This window comes from Myotis lucifugus, unplaced genomic scaffold (assembly GCF_000147115.1).
Source record: "Myotis lucifugus unplaced genomic scaffold, Myoluc2.0 scaffold_19, whole genome shotgun sequence".
In the NCBI taxonomy this organism is placed as follows: Eukaryota; Metazoa; Chordata; class Mammalia; order Chiroptera; family Vespertilionidae; genus Myotis; species Myotis lucifugus.
Window position 1 is genome coordinate 3239378 of NW_005871067.1, and position 15884 is coordinate 3255261.

The 15884-nt window shown below is 38.4% G+C and overlaps 1 protein-coding gene across 17 annotated transcripts in view; it reads left to right on the forward strand.

Moving 5' to 3' along the window:
• Nucleotides 1–15884, forward strand: part of ZMYM5 (zinc finger MYM-type containing 5) — a 42207-nt gene that overhangs the window by 9542 nt on the left and 16781 nt on the right. For 15 of the 17 annotated variants that reach the window (XM_023751142.1, XM_014452893.2, XM_023751148.1 and 12 more), the window contains 3 exons: nucleotides 10627–10912; nucleotides 11680–11845; nucleotides 13256–13468. In XM_023751142.1, coding sequence (XP_023606910.1) covers nucleotides 10627–10912; nucleotides 11680–11845; nucleotides 13256–13468 — 665 coding nt within the window. Of the gene's footprint in view, nucleotides 1–5664; nucleotides 5756–10626; nucleotides 10913–11679; nucleotides 11846–13255; nucleotides 13469–15884 lie in introns of those variants that run through there. The other 2 variants (XM_023751151.1, XR_002828425.1) reach the window with 2 other exon arrangements.

Consider the following 15884-nt stretch of genomic DNA (forward strand, 5'->3'; position numbering starts at 1 on the left):
CACACTCAAGGGGCCAAAGAGCCGCATGTGGCTCACGAGCCGCGGTTTGCCGGCCACTGACCTAGGAGAATGACAGTCGACACTCAGAGGAATTAGGAAAGTAAAACCTTTCTTACACGGCACTGCTGGTCCAGGGGACTTTGATCCAAAGCCTGAACTGCCAATGTGGGGAGGTTTTTTGTTTTTTTGTTTGTTTTTTGTTTTTAAATACTTCTATTGATTTCAGAGAGGAAGAGAGAGGGAGAGAGAGATAGAAACATTCATGATGAGACAGAATCAGTTGATCGGCTTCCTCTTGCATGCCCCCTCCTGGGGACCAAGCCCGCAACCTGGGCATGTGCCTTTCACCGGGATGGAACCTGGAACCCTACAGTCCGCAGGCCGATGCTCTATCCACTGAGCCAAACTGGCTGGGCAAATGTGGGGAGGTTTTGATATATATCTTCTTGTGGTCCCCTCAGGGTGGGCTTTGTAGCTCCGCCCAAGTCAGTTAGAATGGGGTTTGTGGCGGGCCCCTCAGGATGGGCTAAGGTCGAGATCTGTCTAGCTATTTCCTGCTGAGGGGGGGCGACGAAAAGGAGGGTGTAGCATGCCGAGTCTTCATCATTTTCCCCAAGGGGGTCATTATAGTAGTTCGGAGTAACAAGGTCAGAGAAGTTCTCCTCCCGGTACTAGTCTGGGGATCCGGCAACACTCGTATTCAGAAATACCAAAGTCAGGTCAGTCAGCCGGATCCTCCGCCGTCTTAAAGATGATCCGCAGGGGCTTGTTCAGGTCAGAGGTCACCTTCCACTCTGGATGCTTGATTGTCCAGCTGGTGGGCTGCTTTCCCCCCGGGAATGGTGGATCCAGGTGTTCAGTCCTGCAACTTTAAGAGCTGAGGGGGTGATTAGTACAACTAGATAAGGTTCCTTCCAGGTTGGCGTATGGGTTCCTTTTTCCAGTATTTTATCCAAACCTGGTCCTCAGGCTTGTGAGGGTGCACAGCTGTTCCTAGAGAGATGGGCAATCAATCAGTAACCCATCTGTGGACTTCAAGGATAGTTTTCCCAAGTCCTTGTAGCTGTTTCTGAATTTCTAAGTTCCCTACTTCCCCAAATCTCCCTTTGGCCGAATTAAGGGAGGGGGTCTGCCATATAGAATTTCAAATGGAGAGAACCCTCCCTGTGCTGCCATTTTTAATCTCCTTATCTTATTTTTTTGAGGTAAGTTTTTTTAATGGAATTGCTAAGTCAAAATGTCAGCATATTTTATAAAGCTTTAGATGGTTAATACAAAATTGCTCCCACAAGGAAACTATTACTTTTCTTATAACTGGTGCTTCCATATTGTAAGCTTCCCACAGGGGTAGGAATATTATTTAATGTTTTCTAAACTGTGCTGTCTTTTAAAATATATTTTCCAAATATATTTTATTGATTTTTTACAGAGAGGAAGGGAGAGGAATAGAGAGTTAGAAACATGATGAGAGAGAAACATCCATCGATCACCTGCCTCCTGCATACCCCCTACTGGGGATGTGCCTGCAACCAAGGTACATGCCCTTGACCGGAATCAAACCTGGGACCCTTCAGTCTGCAGGCCGATGCTCTACCAACTGAAAGCAGATTGGAGGCACCTTGTAGCTGCAGGGTCACTGAAACCTTTGAGTGTCTCTCAATGGAGACCTGGAGGCCCTTTTTGCTCTTCTGATTGGTTGTTTTTTGCTTCCTCATATTTCAAATTGTTTATTTGATTCTTGGAATCCTCTACTTACTGTTGAATCCCTGTAAATTATTCTTTATTTCAGTTAGTGTATGCCTAATTTCTGACTGGTCCTTTTCCTTGTCTTTGGCATTCTCACTAAGATTCTTGAAAGTATCACTAAGTTTCTTAAAGATCACATGAAGATCCTTGAGTAACCGTAACCATGGTTTAGAACTCTGTATTCAGTAATTTGCTTTCTTCCATTTCTTTCATTTGTGACATGTTTCTTTGTCTCTGCATTTTGGCTGCTTCCCTGTGTTTGTTTCTATGTATTGGGTAGAGCTGCTATGTCTCCTGGAGTTGGTAGAGTCACCTTGTGTAGTAGATATCCTTTTGGGTCCAGTGCCTCAGCCACTTCAGTCACCTGAGCTGGGCACTCTAGGTGCATCCCTGTGTGGGCTGTGTGCACAGTCTTGTTGTAGTTAAGACTTGATTGCTGTTGGCCTCATTGAGAGGAACTGACCTCCAGGCTAATTGACTGGAGGACCAGCTTTGACCACAGTGAGAGGGCTGCTGTTCAGGAAATACTGCTATGGAGCAGGACTTGCTTTAGTAGCACTGTGGTGCTCACTGAGTCTACTACCCCTTGAGTGTTTCGCTTGTGGAAGTGTTCCTTATCAGTGATTTAAAAATGTAACAGAAGATCCCTAGCCAGTTTGGCTCTATCCAAGGTTCAGTGGATAGAGTGTCAGTCTGCGGACTGAAGGGTCCTGGGTTTGAGTCTGTTCAAGGGCACATGCCTGGGTTGCAGGCTCAATCCCCATTGAGGGGCATGTGCAAGAGGCAGCTGATCAATGATTCTCTCTCATCGTTGATGTTTCTGTCTCTCTCTACCTCTCTCTTCCTCTCTGAAATCAATAAAAATATACTTCTTAAAAAAGATTCTCTCTTTAAAAAAATGTAACAGAATAAAAAGCACTAAATGACTCAGTTGACATTCATTTTCATTAATGAAAAAATTTTAGACTATATTTAAACTATTTTATTTATCATATGTGGTACAAATTTCTATTATCGATGAAGTATGGATGAATTTACAGCGTTCCAGAGTCCATCTGAAACTCAAGTTTTATTTTGGGGGACAAAAGTTACAGAACCAGATCCTTTGAATAATAACATTTAGTTTAGAAATATAAAAAGAATGTTCACCAAGTCCTCAGGTAAAGACTGATGGCGAAGATATGTTTACAACTTTCTTAAAGATTAGGTCACTTGTTGAAAGTACTGTTCCATTTGTCATTTTTGTTGCTATTTTTCATTCTTTGTTTAACTAAAAAGCTGTCTCATTTTAGTATTATGTAGATTTTGTTTTGCTTGCTGTCAGCATTAGGAAAATGAACCAATTTTGCCAGAACACTTATAGAATAAGATGGCAGCAATTTCATTATTACTGTTATTATTATTATTATTGTTATTGTTTAGAGTCAAAGCTCCCCCACAGGGTCTTACTGTAGTTGCTATGTGCTTCCTGCTTCTATTAATTGAAGGTTTTCTAGCACAGGAAAGAAAAATAGCCCTAGCTGGTTAAGCTCAGTAGTTAGGTTATTGTCCTGTGTACTGAAGTGTCTCAGGTTGTAGGCTCAATCCCTGGCCCTGTTTGGGGCATGTGTGGGATGGAACCAATCAGTTTGTCTCTTCATATTGATGTTTCTCTCTCTGTTTCCATCTATCCCTTCCACTCTCTTTAAAAAAAAAATCAATGGTAAAATATCCTCTGGTGAGGATTTTTTAAAAAGAGCGAGAGCCGAAACCGGTTTGGCTCAGTGCATAGAGCGTCAGCCTGCGGACTGAGAGGTCCCAGGTTCGATTCCGGTCAAGGGCATGTACCTGGGTTGCGGGCACATCCCCGGTGGGGGATGTGCAAGAGGCAGCTGATCGATGTTTCTCTCGCATCGATGTTTCTAACTCTCTCTATCTCTCTCCCTTCCTCTCTGTGAAAAATCAATAAAAATATATTTTTTAAAAAAAGAGCAAGAGAAAGAAATATAATAGCAAGATAAGGATCTTTGGAGTTCAATCATATTTATAGGCTGAAATTTCATATAAAATTGTGGTGATGAATAAAGTACACATAACACTAGGTGTCCATCTTGTAAATATAGGCTTATGTACATTAGTGTCAACCTGTGAGTCATTTAATCCTTTCATTAGCCTTTTCTATCTTTTTAAAACATATTTTTCTTTTTTTACATTTTTTAATTAAAGATTACATTTAATATTCTCTTGTATTACTTTCAGGTTGACAGCATAGTGGTTAGACATTTATATAATTTACAAAGTATTACCTTTCCCCCTCACCTCCCAATAATTCAGGTGTCCACCTGGCACCATACATAATTATTACAATGTTGTAGACTATATTCCTTACACTCTACTTTATATCCCCATGACTGTTTTGTAACTACAGATTTTTACTTGTTAATCCCTTTACCTTTTCATCAGTCCCCGTCTCCTCTCCCCTCTGACAACCATCAGTCTGTTCTCTGTATTTACGAGTCTATTTCTATCTGGTTTGTTCATCTATTTTATATTTTGTTCTTAGAGTCTACATATAAGTGAAATCATATTTGTCTTTATATCAGACTTTTTTCAATTAGCATAACACCCTATAGGTTCATCCATGCTTTCACAAATGTGTAGGTTTCATTCTTTTTTATGGCTGAATAATATTCCAGTATATATATGTGCATATATATATATATATATATATATATACCATCACTTTTTTATCTACTTGTCTATTGAGTGGCACTTGGGTTGCTTCCATATCTTGGCTATTTGTAAATAATGCTACAATTAACATAAGGGTGCATATATTCTTTTGAATTAGTGTTTAGGTTTTTTTTCCCCAGATATATACCCAGAAATGGAATTGCTGGATCATAAGGCAGTTCCATTTTTAATATTTTGAGCACCCTCCATACTATTTTCCATGGTGGGTGCACCAATCTGCGTTCCTACCAACAGTGCACAAGGTTCCCTTTTCTCCACATTTGCATCTACCCTTGCTGTTTGTCAATTTATTGATGTGTTGTTTGTTGATTTATTGATGGTAGACATTTTGACAGGTGTGAAGTGATATCTCATATTGGTTTCTTGGTTCTTACTTTTTTTAAAGGATATTGTAATCTGGATGGTCCCACTCTGACCACTGGGTACACTGGCTCTTGGATCTCCAAGGAGGTGCAAAGTCAGCCACTACCTGGGGCCACCCAGCAGGATCTACAGAGAGATCTGCAGATTCCTCCTCTTTGTACCGGGTTTGGAAGTGCCCAGATGAGGCCCAGCTGTGTAGCAAGGCAGGCTGCTGCTGCTGCTGTTGCCTGTATGACATGTTTTAGGTTGAGAAAGGATAGGCCATTCATATGCAAAAGCCGCTGCACACAGCTTGGGTGGGGATGTAAATTGGGGGGCGGGGTCTCAGGGAATCTCCTGGGTGGAGCAAACAGCAATGGCTTCCAGTCAGCCCTGCACTGGAGAGGTCCCAGCGCAGGAAAAATGACAGCTGTAAGCACCACCGTCTGAAAGAAAGCCCCCCTCCCATTCCTGTCTCAATACCAGGTAGTGCAGTTTCTCCCCCTATGTTTCTGGGTCCCCCAGAGTCTTATCCGGAACTGGAGTTCAGAGCAAGTGGGAGCTTGTATCTCCCACCAGATTAAAAAAGCTGTGCACCCGGATGCCAGCCCGTTCCGTGTCTCCGCACCTCCTACCAGTCTCAATGCACTTTCTTCTTTACCTCTCATTGTAGAACTTCCACTCAGCCAGCTTTCCCATGGTTCTGGATGAAAGTTGTTTTGTCTTTTAGTTGTAATTTTGATGTGGTTGTGAGAGACAGAAAGTACAGGTGTTTACCTATGCCGCCATCTTGATTCCTTGGGAGTCATAAGCCAAAGTCTTGACTTTTTTTTTCCTTTTCAGTTTTTCATACAAAGCTATGATAACCAATCAGGGATATCAGAAGATAAGACCAAATTACAGAATAACAAGATAAAAAAAGCAGACAATAGAGGTGAGCCCATAAGGGATCCAGATTATTTGATTATCAGGCACAGATTTTAAGAAACTGTGTTTGAACTTTATGATTGGGCACAGCTGAAGAGAGCATTAATGAACTAGAAGTCATGTCACATTATTATGCAAGATGAATCATAAAGAGCAAAAAGGTAGAAAAAAACAGAAAGGAATGTGAAAGAATGACACTTGATGAAAAGGACATGTAATTGATGTCCCAGAAAGAAGAGGAAGGAAATGAGGCAGAAGTAAAACTGAGAATTTTCTAAAATGAAGAAGAAATCTCAAGTAGGATAAATACCTAAGAAACCATTAAATGACAAGTACAGAAATCAGACAAAAATTGGAGGCATTCCAAATGTCTGTCAACAAAACAATGAAAAAGAATGAACTACTCAGTGCAATTATTAGAATAAACCTGAGTTGACTTATGGAAACTAGACACAAAAGAGTACATATTATATGATTTCAAATGTGAAGATCAAAATAAGACAAAACGAATTTATGAAGTCAGTATAGAGATGGCTTATGGAAAATTAGGGAAGTTATTGAGTGGGAAAATACATAAGGAAAGCTACTGGGGTATTGGAAATTTTCTGTATGTTTATCTGGGTGGTAGTCATGCAAGTATAGTCACTGTGAAAAAAAATTTATTGAGCTCTGCAAATTTATAGGATTTATAAACTTTATGTTTATATGTTATTCTTTTTTTTAATTTTTTAAAATTGATTTCAGAGAGGAAGGCAGTGGTAGAGAGATAGAAACATCAATGAGAGAATCATTGATTATCTGCCTGCTGCATGCCCCACACAGGGGATCCAGCCTGCAACCTGGGCATGTGCCCTGACCAGGAATCAAATCATTACCTCCTGATTCAAAGGTCAATGTGCAAGCACTGAGCCACGCTGGCCAGACATACATGTTACTCTTCAACAACCAAAAAACAAACAAATAAACAAAAAACACCTAAACATTGAATGAACTTTACCAACAGCCCCAACACTAAAGAAATATGAAAAGGTTGTTTAGGCAGAAGAATTTAGATGCAGTAAGAAATGAAGAATACCTAAAAGTCAAATAGTGGACCTAGTACTTCCTGTACTTTTGGGAAAATCACATAACTTCTAGGTCTTACTTTTCCTTTTATGTAATGAAGGATTTGGATTAAATAATATATTAGGCCTCCTCTCTTAAAATGTATTCTGGAGATAGGGCATGGAAGAATTTGAGAGTTTAAGTTTAACCCGGACATACTAATACCAAAAGTAAAACGAAGTATTTGATGAATCAAGAAATTTGAAATTAGGAGGAATTAAATAATGCAGTATAAACAGAGGAAAGTTTACTTTATTTATGTATGCACAAAGGCTAAAGTAAAAATAATTTCAGGACTGACTTACTGTCTTAAAGAGCAGTATAGTTGATGTCTCACTTTCTATAGTTATATACAAATATGCCCCTTTTAAGTATGGATAAGTCCACAAAATTAAAAAGCCCAATCTTTTTGTGTTAAAGATTCTTATTTCTCCCATTTAAAAAACATTTTTTAAATTGATTTTAGAGAGGCCAGGAGAGGTGGGAGTAAGATAGAAACATCAATGTGAGAGAAGATTGTTGATTGGCTGCCTCCCTCATGTCCTCCACTGAGGATCCAGCCCCCAGCCTGGTTCAAAGCCATGCAGGTTGGGCTTTTTCTCCCATATTAATTGTAATAAATCATGTAATGGTTGGATATCCTTTCTTTTATGGTTGGATATCTTTATTTCTATTTATTAAATCTAGTTTGTTATCCAGATAATATTCAAAGAAGTTTGATTCTAGGATGCAACCTATGTTTATTTATTTATTATTTATTGATTTGAGAAGGAGAGAGAGAGAAACATTGATTTGTTGTTGCACTTATTTTGGACAAAAAAATTGTTTTGTCCATTCATTGGTTGCTTCTTGTATGTGCCGTGACTGGAGATCGAACCTGCAACCTTGGCGTATTAGGATAACATTCTATCCAACTAGCTACCTGGCCAGGGCAACCTATGTTTATTTTATAGATCAATATGTAATTTCTGTTTTCTTTGGAGTGGTTGAGAATGATTTGGTTTTCTAAAGGAATGACTTAGAAGTAGAAAACTTTAGCAGTAAAGAAACTTCCTTTCTGAGTACTTGGCAATAAAAAAACTTTATTGGCATATACTTCATATTAACCAGATTTCAATATATGGAATGAAATAATTTCTTTGTTACTTGTTCTATTTTGGTTTTGCCTGTGAAATAAAAGACATCTGGAAATAGGACAAAGAAAGTTAGAAGCAGCAGGTAGCAATTCAGAAATGAAAATAGAATTATTAATGTTGGTAGTATTATATGAGGCCTTTAGAGCTGTGATAGGTGGAGGAGGCAATAGGCCTTGTGCTGATCACACAAGCTATTTTATTTATTTTGTTTTACTTTATTTTATTATTTTTTTTGTTAATCTTCACCCAGGGATATTTTTTCCATTGATTTTTAGGAAGTGTGGAAGAGAGAGGGAAAGCCAGAGAGAAACATCGATGTGAGAGACATCGATTGGTCGCCTCCTGCACAAGCCCCTATCAGGGCCCGGAGAGGAACCTGCAATCATGGTATGTGCTCTTGACTGGAATCGAATCCAGGACCCTTTGGTCCGTAGGCTGACGCTCTATCCACTGAGCCAAACTGGCTAGGGTCTAATAAGCTACTTTTGAATAGAGTCTCATTTCTCAAAGTTTCACATCCAATAAATGCAGGATCTCAGGCCCCTCCTAGGACCTAATGATTTAGAATTTATGTTTAAATCAAAGATTCCCAAATGATCTCATACATGTTAAAATTTGAGAAGCACTGTTACCTGTACATCACATTGTACGATTTTGAAGCAATAATAATATATTATTGGAGTCGGGCAGACCATATATAAAGGCTTTCTATGTTAATGCATATGAAATAATATTTTAGAAGGCTCGGAAGTAATTGTGGAAGGACTTGCTTTAAAATGTTATGTCTAGCCTGGCTTGTGTAGCTCTGTTGGTTGAGTGATGTCCCGAGCACCTAAAGGTTGCTGATTTTATTCTCAGTCAGGGAACATGCCCGGGTTTCAGGTTTGATCCCCGGCAGCTGATCAATGTTTTGCTCTCGCATTGATGTTTCTCTCTTCTCCCTTCTCTCTCTAAAAATTAATTTTAAAATGTTAAAAAATAAATGTATGCCCAGCATGGCCAGAATGGCTCAGTTGGTGGAATGTCACCCTGTGTATCAAAAGGTTGCTGGTTTAATTCCCAGTCAGGGTACATACCTGGTTTGTGGGTTTGATTCCCAGTCAGAGCACATATGGAAGGCAACCAACCGATGTTTCTCTGTCTCATTGATGTTTCTCTCTCTTTCTCTCTCTCTCTCTCTCTCTCTCTCTCTCAGCATGTCCTCTGAGGAGGATTAAAAACAAAAAGGCCCTAGCTGGTTTGGCTCAATGGATAGGAGCTTGTGGGCCAAAGGGTCCTAGGTTCGATTCCTATCAAGGGCATGTACCTTGGCTGCAAGCTCCTCCCCAGGCTGGGCAAGAAGGAACCAATCAATGTGTTTCTCTCACATTGATGTTTCTCTCTGTCTTTCCCTCTCTCTTCCACTTTCTCCAAAAATCAATGGAAAAATACCCTCAGGTGAGGATTAAAAAAAAGGGGGGGTGGGCCTGATTGGTGTGCCTCAGTGGTTGAGCATCGACCTGTGTGAACCAGGAGGTCTAGGTTTGATTCCTGGTCAGGGCACATGACTGGGTTGTGAGCTCCATCCCCATTGCGGGGCATGTTGGAGGCATCAATCAATGATTCTCTCTCATCATTGATATTTCTATCTCTCTCTCCTTGCCTCTCTGAAATCAACAGAAGTATTTAAAAAATAAAAATAAACTATATTAAGATGTTACATCTCAATTACATGTATTTCAAAGTATTTTGAAAGGAAATGTATTGATGTCTACATATTACTTGAAATATATAAAATATTTCTAACGATGTATAGATAGAAAGATGTGTTGAAGCAAAAGTAGTAAAGTAGTGTGGAGGGAGGACAAAGAGGGTAAAGGGGTCAAATATGTGGTGACGGAAAGAGACTAGACTTTAGGTGATGAGCACCCAATGTAATATACATATGTATTTTAGAATTGTATACCTGAAATGTATATAATGTTATTAAACAATGTTACCCCCCAAAATTTAATTTAAAAAAATTATAAAATGCTGTGGAATCTATTTGGTGTGCATATAGGAGTTAACTGTACAATTCCTTCAACTTCTCTATATGCTTTCAATTTTTCATAGTAAAATGTTAATGGGGAAACTGTTATGCAAATGGAAATCATATACCACACTCTGTAGTTATCTTTGTGTTTTCATATTTGCTTTATTTTATAATTAATTGGTATTTTGTTCCTAGGGAAGAAAAAATGGCTAATATTTTTTGCAAGTGCCTTGTACCAAACATAAGGCTTTACTATTACACTTACTATTACACTTTCATGAGTTAGATATGATTGTCAGTTTGTAGTTGAGAAAACCAAGACATAGTTTTATATACTTGCACAATTTAGTAAGCTCAGAGCATACCTTTTGAATCTGGGAAGTCTGATTTAAGAGTTGATGGCTACCAAATTGCACAATTCCAGGGCCAGTTTTCATCATTAGCACAATAGAGTATCATTCACTTAGAATACAAAGTGGGTAGTTCCCCTGGGATTGTGTAACAAGACTGCCTGGCCTTAACCACTTGCTTATATGACTACCTCACTATTCTTAGACTTTTAAATATTTTTCTGATGTGAATTTTGAATTGTTCCATGACTTTTTCTTGTTTTTTATTTTTAAGATTCTTGGATCTCCCAGTCAGCATCATTTCCGCGTAATCAGAAACAGCCAGGGATGGATTCTTTATCACCAGTGGGCTCACTTCCTAAACAGATTTGCCAGTCTTCAGCCAAACAGCAACTTACTAAACCAGCTAAAATCACTTGTGCACACTGCAAAAAACCTTTACAGAAGGGACAAACAGCTTATCAACGAAAAGGATCAGCTCACCTCTTTTGTTCTACCACCTGCCTTTCCTCCTTCTCTCATAAGCATACTCCAAAGAAACACAATGTAATGTGTAAAAAGTAAGCTGTACTTTTTCCATATGGTTGATGCTGACATTGTAAATGTGTGTTCTGAATGTAATTGGAGAACTGCATAAATTCATGGGTAGAACTGTTGCAGGGGTGTCCTCAAGTTTATTGAGCTTGAGTTATCTTAGAGTTTGTCAGAGTTCAGAGTTGTCAGTGGGCTTATTTGAACTGTCCTTACTCTCAGCAAGAAAATGGAGTGTGGGTATGGAAATAAATTGACCCTCTCCCTGCCACCGACTCTGCCTCATCAGCCCAACCCCCATCTTCTTCAGTTCTACCAAGTTGCTAACACCTGTTGTTGTTTTTAAATCCTCACCTGAGGCTTTGTTTTTATTAATTTTAAAGAGAGAGGAAGGGAAAAAAAGAAACATCAATGTGAGAGGGAAACATCGATTGCTTAGCTTTTGTAGGCACCCCTGCCAGGGATGGAATCCACAATCTTTTTGGTGTATGGGATTACGCTCCAACTAACTGGGCCTTCCTGACAGGGTTTGCTACCACCTTTTTGATTGCTTCTAAAAGTCATCAGAATCTATGGCAAGGATCTTGTGATGCAAAATATTTTTATTTATAAGTCTTTTCTTTCTATTTTGTTTAGGAACTCTTGGTGATGAAACAAAAAAGTGGATTTTTCTAGATCCCCAAGTTATAGTTGATTTGTAGTATTAAATTATGAGAAAATGAAACTGTCCATTATTTTTCATATATTTAAAAATAAAATACAGTGTTGTTAAATTGTGTTTCTCCCTGTGTTTCAGAGATGTTCCTGCAAAAAGGGCTACTGTTGTTCCTCAAGTGCAGTTGAGCCAGCCCTTCCAGGAATTCTGCAGTACATACTGTGTGTCTCCCTACGAAGACAACCAGAGTCTCAGAAAAAGAATTTCAAATAAATCAAGATGTACAGTCTGTTGTAAACTAACAGAGGTCTGAGTTTTTCTATCTTAAGTTATTACCTACGATAACTTTAATATGTTTTTTAAAAAATTGATTTGAGAGAGAGAGAGAGAGGGAAAAAAACTTGAAAATGAGAGAGAAACATCAATTGACTGACTCTAGCATGCTCCCCTACTGGGGATCTTGCCTGAAACCCAGACATGTGCCCTGACTTGGACTTGAACCAGTCACTTTTTGGTGCATGGGACAACCCTCAACCAACTGAGCCACACTGGCCAGGGTTCTAGGATAATTTTAACTGTTAAGTGCTATTCTGTGCTCTGCCATCTACATAATGCACATGTCCTGAATCTGCACAGTGAAGTTACAGGAAGGACTAAGGATATGCCAGAACTATTTTATAAACAAATGTCTTATTTGCACAGTATGAAAAATATACATCTGTTTCTATAGAATTGGATGTACTCATCCATAGAGTAATAGTTGTATAGTGGATTTTGTTCTTACCAGACATGGTAAATTAAAATGTAGGTTCAGGACACAAAGCAAGCAACCAGTCCTGGTGCAAGAACATATAGAACATGTGGACTGAAAGTATGTTGATAACTTCACATTTCTTATTTGGTATTGCCATCCTTCCAGTTCCTGAAAGAAGAAACATGCATGTAGGCAGTCCTGACTTAACACAGTGCTTGGTAACAGTTTGGTGTTGGTTTCTGCAGAGTCATGCAAATCCAGGACACAGTTTTATCTCAGTTACCACAGAGCTGAGCAAAGCAAGAACCCCTTAGTCTTGTATATCCAGACAACATCCAAATATAGAATACTGATTCACTTAGTCCCTCCCACAAATTATCTAGATCAATGAAGCTTATATGACTAAGAATTCTCAATCCATTTCTTTTAAGTGGGTGGTATCAAAATCTTTTAAATCCATTCATTTTCTGGAATGCTTAAGTTTCTCTGGGGAAGTTATTACTGCTTTTATTGTTTTTTGTTCTGTGTATCTTATTTTTATAAAAATCAAAGAATGATTTTACAAAGAAATCAAAGATAAAAATGAAAGAATAATGAAATGGGCTTTTTAGTCTTTTTTCTGAATATTTTTTCCACTGAGAAGTTACAAGAGTTTCTTTGTTTCTGTTGAAACTAGTTATCTCTTGCCATAACTGGTTTTGCTCAGTGGATAGAGCATCGGCCTGCGGACTGAAGGGTCCCACGTTCGATTCTGGTCAAGGGCATGTGCCTTGGTTGCGGACACATCCCCAGTGGGGGGTGTGCAGGAGGCAGCTGATAGATGTTTCTTACTCTCTATCCCTCTCCCGCCCTCTCTGTAAAAAAATCAATAAAAACATATTTTTAAAAAATGAAACTAGTTATCTCATTGCTTACTGTGCTAATCTGGCTTATTTATTTAGTAAATTCTCATTTTTCTTTTAGATTCGCCATGAAGTCAGCGTTAATAATGTGACACACAAACTGTGCAGTAACCACTGCTTTAACAAGTACAGGTTGGCTAATGGTCTGATAATGAATTGCTGTGAACATTGTGGAGAGTACCTGCCTAGCAAAGGTTCTGGAAACATTGTCCTGGTGATTGATGGCCAACAGATGACATTCTGCTGCCAAAGTTGTGCTAATGAATATAAACAGGTAATTCTTTTAATTAATTTTAGACGATCAGCTATACAATAACCTGTTAGCTTACATTAATCAGATTGATCTTAGAATTTCATTTAGTTCCACTTTTGTCAATCTGTCATTGAGGTGTCACATCTGAAGTGAGTATTGAAATCAATTGTTGTAAGTTTGTTCAAAATTTTTACTTTTTGCAGACATTACAAGTAGTTCTTTTCTCTATTGTTTTACACTCCCACTGATAACTCGATAGTTCCAGTTACTTCACATTCTCCACAAAACTTGGTGTTGTCTGTTTCTTTGGGTTGTTTTTTAAAATATTGAGAGATAAAGATAGAAACATCAGTGAGAGAGAAACATGAACTGGCTGCCTCCTACATGCTCCCTACTGGGGACTGAGCCCAAACCTGGGCATGTGCCCTGACCATAGCATGTGCTATGACCTCTTGCTACATGGGATGATATGCTCAATCACTGAGCAACTCTGGCTGGGTGGTGTTATCTGTTTTGATTTAAGGTATTCTAGTGGATATAAAATTTGCATTTCCTCAATAACTAATGTCCCCCTTTCATCATTCATATATCGTGTTTTGTAAAATGTCTATTCAAGTCATCTGCTCATTTTTAAAATTAGGTTTTTGTATTATTGAGTTATAGGAATTCTTTATATATTCTGGATGCATATCTTTTATAAAATAATGTATTGAGAAGATGTTCTTCTGGGCAGTGTTTTGTTTTTTCATTTTCTTAGTGTTAAAGAAAAGTCCAAGTGTTTAACTTTGTTGAAGTCCAATTTACTATTTGCTTTTCTGATTAATATTTTTTGCATTTTGGTTTTTTGTTTTGTTTTGTTTTAAATATATTTTATTGATTTTTTTACAGAGAGGAAGGGAGAGGGATAGTTAGAAACATCGATGAGAGAGAAACATCGATCAGCTGCCTCCTCCACACCCCCTCCTGGGGATGTGCCCGCAACCAAGGTACATGCCCTTGACCGGAATCGAACCTGAGACCCTTCAGTCCGCAGGCTGACGTTCTACGCACTGAGCCAAACTGGTTAGGGCTGCATTTTGTTTTAAGGCATATTTGCCTACCAAAGTTATGAAGATATTTACCTTTATTTCCTGCTCAGGACACATCCCCAGGTTGTAGGTTCAATTCCCAGTTGCGGGTACATACTGAAGACAACTGATTGATGTTTCTCCTCCCTCTCCCTTCCTCTCTCTTTCTAAAATCAATAAGAACATTTTAAAAAATTAAATCAAGATGGATGATAAATATAAAACCAGGAACATTCTTCATCCTCATTGAATAAAGGTTTAAGTGGATAGTTTTTAGAGAAAAGTAACTCAAGTGCAAGGCTATTAAATAATAGAGGAAACAATAGATACCCATAATTGACTGTCAGTTTTTGCAAAGAAAGCTAGTTTATGTTCTCTTCATTCTTAATATATAGTGCATCTTGCATATAGCTAAGCTGTTGGATGTGGCTTCTAGAAAAGCATAGTGAACAATTATTAAATAGCAAAAAGACAGTATAGATTATCTTTTCAAAAGAGTACATGGCAAAAATAACCTAATGAACCTCAGATTGGTAATAAACAACTATTTTAGATCTTAATATTTTTACAAGTCTTTTTTTAGTGGATGATTTACTTGTATCTGCATACATTATGAGTTTTTTTTAAATTAAATCTTTATTGTTCAAATTATTACAGTTGTTCCACTTTTTTCCCCCCATAGCTCCCCTCCACCCAGTTCCCACTTCACCCTCTGCCCTCACCCCCACTGTCCTCATCCATAGGTGAACGATTTTTGTCCAGTCTCTTCCTGCATCCCCCACACCCCTTTCCACCCCAAGAATAGTCAGTCCACTCCCTTTCTATGCCCCTGATTCTATTATAATCACCAGTTCATTCTGTTCATCAGATTATTTATTCACTTGATTTTTAGATTCACTTGTTGATAGATGTGTATTTGTTGTTCATAATTTGTATCTTTACCACCTTCTTCTTCTTCTTCTTCTTCTTCTTCTTCTTCTTCTTCTTCTTCTCCTCCTCCTCCTCCTCCTCCTCCTCCTCCTCCTTCTCCTCCTCCTCCTCCTCCTTCTCCTCCTTCTTCTCCTTCTTCTTCAATACCTTTCAGCATTTCATATAATACTGGTTTGGTGATGATGAACTCCTTTAGCTTTTCCTTATCTGTGAAGGTTTTGGATGCTCGCTACTCTTTTTTATTACCCACTATCTTGTTTTAGAAAAAAAAAATTATTAAAAAAATTAAAATATTCCCACCTAAATGGCGTATATTTTTTTTTTTTTTGTTTTTTTTTTTTTTTTTTTTTGAGGGGAGAAGTGGTAAAGTGTGTTTTTTTTTTTTTTGGGTAAAAAAAAAAAAAGACATCCTCATAAACACACCCCCCCGCCCGCCCCCC